Source organism: Theobroma cacao, chromosome 5, assembly GCF_000208745.1.
Source record: "Theobroma cacao cultivar B97-61/B2 chromosome 5, Criollo_cocoa_genome_V2, whole genome shotgun sequence".
Taxonomy (NCBI): domain Eukaryota; kingdom Viridiplantae; phylum Streptophyta; class Magnoliopsida; order Malvales; family Malvaceae; genus Theobroma; species Theobroma cacao.
Genome location: NC_030854.1, coordinates 29,471,643 through 29,478,748, shown reverse-complemented (window position 1 = coordinate 29,478,748; position 7,106 = coordinate 29,471,643). Strand labels below are relative to the sequence as shown.

General features: G+C 28.1%; 1 protein-coding gene across 1 annotated transcript; it reads right to left on the bottom strand.

The window, feature by feature from the left end:
- Positions 4,858–5,952, bottom strand: LOC18599203 (40S ribosomal protein S28-1). Its single transcript, XM_007029072.2, has 2 exons — positions 5,782–5,952; positions 4,858–5,275 (listed from the first exon to the last, which is right to left on the bottom strand). Exon 2 carries the CDS (start codon positions 5,272–5,274, stop codon positions 5,077–5,079), a length of 198 nt encoding a protein of 65 aa, XP_007029134.1. The 5' UTR covers position 5,275; positions 5,782–5,952; the 3' UTR covers positions 4,858–5,076.

Sequence of the window (7,106 nt, the reverse complement as noted above, 5' to 3'; positions counted from 1 at the left end):
TAATCACATTTTCCTTAATATATCAAACATTGCAATGTTATCTTATTAGAAATCACATTCAAATGCAACCCTAATGTATTTTTATTACTAAAATGAAAGCCTTGATGGTTTGCAAAATGGTTCAGACACATTTTTTATCTTATTAAAAATGGTTTGCAAAATGAAATACAACCCTAGTGTATTTTTAATACTAAATTGAAAGCCTTAATGGTTTGCAAGATGGTTCAAACATGGTTCAGACACAATTTGTCATGGTGTTGATGCTTTAAATACTGAAGCACGAGAGGTGATAAGAGGGCCTATCTTAGTAATCCTTCTTAAGTTAAAACCCAAGTTGTTAGTACGATTGACTTAAATCTTTATATAAATCTTAACAATTACATTCGTATCTGATGTGAGATGATGTATCACAATCTCATTTACTCAAATCCTAAACGTCTTCATCAAAGTCACACATTACGTTACAACTTAAACTTGGATTGTTACAAAGTCAATGTTAAGAAATAATAATTAAGATACTTTTGGATTTTTTTATAACTTTTTTGTTCAAAATTCCTAAACTAATAATTTTTAGACATGTGACTAGACAAAAAGAGAAACCCAATTCCTAATTCCTAATCAACAAGTTTTAATACCAATTCGTTTGCCACGTAATAGTGACGTCGTCAAAATGTCATGTTAACATGCATGTGGCATATGACATAGCATTAAAGTGCCAATTATACTCTTACACAATGACAATTTGTTAACAATTAGTAAGAGAGATTTATTTAACCTAAAATAAATCTTCACCAGCTAAATTGATTTTTTTTTTTTTTATAGTTCAAGAGCTTATTAGTGTATTTAGCATATTTTAAAATACATGATCCTTCAACTGTTCATTATTTACAAATATAAAAAATCATAATTATCCTTCAAATAATTAAAAATTAAAAATATTATAATTTAATTTTATTAAATAATAATAAAAATATTTTTTATTCAACGTATATTAATTTAAAAAATAAAAAAGAAAGTTGTTGCTCGAAAAGAAAATTGTTCTACTTTTGTTTCTTGACATATTTATGTCTAAATCTATTTCTCATTAAAACTTTAGTCTTAGTTTTTTTTTTTTAAAATCAAACAGATTAAATATAAGGTAAGAGCATATCAAACAAAGTCCCACAAGCCTAAAGTTTATACATATGAACATAAAAACAAAGAAAAAAACCCAATACAAAGAAGTAGTTATAAGTTCTATTTGTTACCTTACAATATAATCACATTGTAAGGAATGTAATTACAAGGAATTTGATTGTTAGTAAGGTAACATTGTAACGTTTTTTATATTAAAGAAAATACATATTAAAATATTGGGAAGATAACATTATACCCTTTGGTTCAAAAGTTTTTTATTGAGAATGTAATATTAATTTTTAAAATTACACCTATGCATTAAAATGCAAAATTAATATCCCTGTGTGTTTTTTTTAGTATAAATTTATATATGATATCTCTCTTAATATCGAATCAAGTTTGATAATATTGCAGAGTAAATTGCAATATGAGATTGTATTGACTTATCAATACGATCACGTTACGTTGTAACAAATTTCACATTAATTTTCTCTTAATGTCAAACTAATATTAATTTTCACATTTTATCCTCGAACAAATAGTTTTTGACACATTGCTTTTAACAAATAGACCACAAGCATTTTTTTTTATTTTATAGGATTTTTTTTTATTATAAAGAAATGAAAATAATATACTTAGGTTAAAATAACATGTGGGAATAAAATTCCCATAACATGCTTAATAAAATTGATGCATAATCTATAAAAGAATTCTTGAAAAGAATCATGCCAACAGGATATTAAATGGTCATATTCACAAGAAATCCACCCAACAATTAGATTCCCAATAACCATTTGACATTTCTTTTTCAAGTGATCTTCAATAGCCAAAATCAAGTATGAATTAGCATTTGATTCATTTATTTTCATTTAAATCACATGCGTAATCATTTTATTGTACATAATCAAAATCACTTTGCGACATCCTTCATCCCATGTCAATGACAAATGTCAATTAACTCTCACAATTTTGCCCGATATGCAAAACAATTTTCAAGTTTTATAAAATAAACTACATTTCCAATTCCCAAAGTAATCACGCAAGACACTTCTTGCAGTGGATTGATGACATGAAGTTTGATGAACTCTATTAGTATTGAGTGGCACCCAATCTTGGGGACCATCCGATCAACAACTTCACATGAGATCTATTAACACTTGCATATGTGGGAAAAAAACATGACCACTTTCAAAGGAATCTCCAAATTCGATTATACATCAAATGACTAGGACTTGCAATATAGCTATATACTGATTTATCGGTAAATTTTCCAATTTGTGATACTGCGCAAAATACTATGTCTTCTCGCGCATTGGATCTGGAGGCTTTTGAGTCTTAACATACAATTCGTCATCTCTCATGCAATGAAATCAAACACTGTTCGAAGGCGCCAAGCACCATTTCCATCCACATAAGCGCTCATCAATTTAGTTATTTCATTTGGAGGAAGTTTTTTTTTTTTTTTGCTTTTTATTCATGGATACTAACAACAAATTATTTATTTATAATATGGATTGATTATCAATGCATATAAGAGAAATAGATTTACATTTTTATTTATATTATTTGTTTATGCAAGTAAAAGATATTTGTACCAAATATGACTAGTGAAAAATATGGTAAGAAATAGGATATATAGATAAGGATTAGATAGTCTTTGGGAATATCTCAATGCTTAATTAATTATATGTTTCCAAATTCCTATAAGTTAACTAAATTTTAACAAAATTAACAAGTTTGAATTTAGCACAAAATCAATCTTCTTGAACTAAAATGAACTTGAAATTGACATGAAAAATTAACCAAATTAATCTTTCACTAACTAGTAATTGACCTATTTATTACCAATGACAAGCTATCAACCCAGTTTACCCCTACAAAACCAATTACTATTTTTGTTTGCGTAAGGTCATTTTTTATTAATTAAAAAATGAATTGAACAATAGGAAGTAATATTATAAAGAGGAAAAGTAACATGATAATTGTTAAAGAACAGCTAATTTAGTGGGATTAATTTATTTTTAGACGGGTATAATCATGTTAAACTAATTTCTTTAGTACCTATTCAATGGAATAAGTTAAATAATTTATCCTTTTTTTTGGAAGCAGGTTAAATAATCCATGGTAAACATTATAAAATTAATTTATCTTTATTAATAATCCATGATTATATGATATATATTGATTATTAAATTGCTTTAAAATGTTATATTTATTAATAAGATTGATGGTTATATGATATATATCAGAAAAATAATCATTTTTAATTTAAACTCTTAACATGCTCTTTATAGAATATATTTTAAAATAAAATATTTTTTATGTTAACTTATTAATTAAAATTTTAAAACCATTTAACATGAACTCTTAAAAAATGTATGATATCTTTTCATACTTGTTCAAAATATAATATAATATAATATAATATAATATAAAATACCCTTACCTTCATAAATTTTAATCAAAATTATACGAAAATTCATTAATTTTCAAAATAAACACTTCACTCTAAAAGTTAAAATACCGTTAACAGGTAATATGAAAAAATTAAAATATTTTTTTATTTATTAATTTTAAAAATTATTATTATATTAAAAAAAATGAAAACATCAATTGATGCTCCCTAGCTCACCAAGAAAAGGGAGCACCGATGCTTCCCTTGGGCTCAGGGCTCTTTTAAGGGAGTATTGGGCTTCCTAGGGAAGCTCGATACTCCTTAGATGGGAGTTTTTTTTTTTAATTAATAAAAATAATAAATTATATAATAATTATTATAAAAATTAATTAAAGATAAAATTATTTTTTTAGTTTTACCACATGTAAATCGAGCATAAAATATTCACTTTAAAAATTAATAAACTTTTATATAATTTTGATTAAACCTTCAAATGTAAAGATAACTTACCCAATAATATATTAATCCGGATTTTGTCGTTAATATCTAACATATACGTTTTGGAGAGAAACACATTTGAATCTAAAAACTTTTCGTCTTGTTTTTCAAAAAATATTTCCAGCAATTTTAAATATTTGGAAAAGATGAAATACTTAATAAAAACATAAAATATAGAAAAAGAGTAGTTATTGACCTAAGAAATGTTGCATATGACATTTTCTCACTTCAACCTCCCTCCCTCCCTCGGTCTACCACTTACACGCTCCCACCGCCGTCTAACGTACTCCATCTCTCTCTCTCTCTCTCTCTCCTTCATCCGTAATCGGGCTCGCATCTACATCTAACACCTTGATACCCTATCTTTGTTTTGAACCCATTCACGTAGAAATTACGAGGTAAAACACTACCACTCAACCAAAACATCAAGTGACGAAGCTTATGAACACTTTTAGGAGAGGTTCAGTCCTTTTTGCCCTTGCATCTCTCATACTCGTACTAGTTTTTAAATCAAAATAATGGCTGCAAAAATTCTCTTCTTCCACGACGACATTGTTATAAAATTAATCACTTTCTCATAGTTAATACTTTTTCCACTGATTTCTCTAAAGAGTAACTCGGATACTTCCTTCAGTTTTTTCAATCACCAAAAGGCATTCAGGCACCAGCTAAAGCCACACCCTTACTTGATAGAATCAGACAGAGCCTTATTCAAGGGCAAAGGGTTTGATTCTCAGTTAGAAAATAGAATCAAGCACATCCCAAGCATCGAGATACAACAACCTTTGTCTTGTGATGCTAAACAATGTTATATTGGGCACCAATCATATTGTCTCCAGAAATAGTAATAGGAGGCAAAAATCATAATCTCAAAACCAACTTAGTTCATTCAACAACATAATTAAAGATTTAGGACAAATCATCCATGTAAAACCATTCTCACCAAAATCCAAGTCTAGGTATGAGATTGGCCACTTTCAAAAGTAAAAACAAAACTCAGCAGAAAATAAAAAACTAGCTAATACCACAAAACATCGATAACAATGTCACGCAAGATAAAAGGATAATCAACGAAGTCTCCTTGCTTCTCTTTCAGACTCGAGCAGGGTGAGAATATCTCCCTCCCTGACCGGTCCCTTCACGTTCCTCATAATGTAACGGTTCTGATCATCCAAAAACTTGACTCTCACTTGAGTCACCTGACCTCTTGATCCTGTCCTTCCCATAACTTTCACCACCACGGCATGCTTAATTTGGGAATCCATTCTGCAAACAATCAATACCCATCCTTTTATTCCCCATAGTCCAAAAACTACACCTGTTTTGTAAATAAAATGGGGTACCTTAAACAGGATTATATGATCATGAGCTAACCTAGATTAACGATAGCACTTCGGCTCAAATCTAAGATCCTTTATCCTAAGCTAACCTAGCTAATAACCCAAAAAGGTACCTTAAACAAGATTATATGATCATAAATCTGAAAACCAATTTCAAATTAAATGACAGTAATCCCAGCAAAAACACTCTCAGAATGGTTCATTAACATCCGAATACCTTAATTTTAGCTACTTAACAGCATAGTATAGCAGATAATCAAGTAATCTATCTATTCTTGAAAACAGCTTAAAAACTTTCTTCCTGAATAAAGGAACTCTAAAGAAAAGATAGATGAAATCGGAACAAATTTATAGAGAGAAAGAACGCAGCAGATCTAACGTTGAACATAACCAAAGGAAACAACGAAAAGCTGTAACAGTAAGCGTAATCACCTGATCAGGCCTTGGCTAAGAGAACACGAGGGTCGGAGCAGAGCGCAGGGTAGCGGCTGCTTCTGTAGCGAATTTCTGGTTTGAGAGAAAAGCCCTAGACTTGGGTTTATATTGACAAGTCTTTGGAAAAGACTGTTATGTTCATGGATTTGGTTTCTTAACCTGGGTATTATGGTCACTTCAGGATTTGCTTTAGGGCTTTGGGAATTTATGCGTGGCGTAGTTGAGGTGCATCATTGCTGGCTGGTTGGTCCTTGATTTGGGCATGTTGGGACCGTCGGATTATCATACTTTTGAATTCGAAATTATGTTTTTTTTATTTATAATTTGGTATGACGACATTTTACATTTTTTTTCCTTTCTAAAATATCCTTCCTGATCTTATATTTTTGTTCTTGTTATTAAGTTGCAAAAATTCATTGATTCAACTTTAAACATTATATATTTATGAACTGATTATTTATATAATTTGATAAATTCTATTCTTAAATTATCTAACAAAATTTTGTGACAAATAGTTAAAATAAATATGTAAAATCAAAATAATATTTAAAAATGATATTTTTACATAAATAAAATCCATTATAATCTTGCTTTAAATGTTCCATCCAAATTTTAATTAAAAATCAGTTTTGATTTTAGTGGAATTCTACTAGTTGAAAATTAGTTGATGATTAAGTTTATTTAAAATATAAATATATTTAATAAGGAAGATTTCTCAATGAATATAGAACTAAGTCTAAACATTAATGAATATAGAATAAAGCTTTTTTCAGGATCAGATTTAGATTTTATGTCTTTAGTTTTTTGTATTTTTTGTAATCTCTATATTTATATTAAATATTTATCTCTCGTAGGTGGATGTATATAATGAAAATCGAACCACTTTAAATATAATTTCTATAAATATGGAATAGGTTATAGTTTTAGAATAATGTACGAGATTAATTTTTTTACAAAAAATAGATTTTTCATAAGAGTTTCATAAAGTTGTAAAGATGTGTGAGAAAATTGAAAAAATATTGAGTTATATAAAATGGGATAAAAAATTATTTCAAAGATTTACACATGATTAAATTTATATTTTTTTAGTAATCTTTATATTTATAGAAAATTGATCTTTTCCCTACATAAATATATACCATGATAAATATTATTCCTTATATGATTTTACATTAGTCTCACATTAAAAATGTTTTTGCTTAAAAATCTCTACATTTTGAACAGCATAGTCACGACCGCTCCAAACTTATTATAATTCACGATAGGGAAACAAATCAGGGTAGAAAAGAAATAAGTGGAAAAAAAAAGGGTACCACTGCAAA

What these genes read in the sequence shown, in the direction of transcription:
- LOC18599203 (XM_007029072.2), bottom strand. Translation starts at nt 5,274, where the DNA reads ATGGATTCCCAAATTAAGCATGCCGTGGTGGTGAAAGTTATGGGAAGG.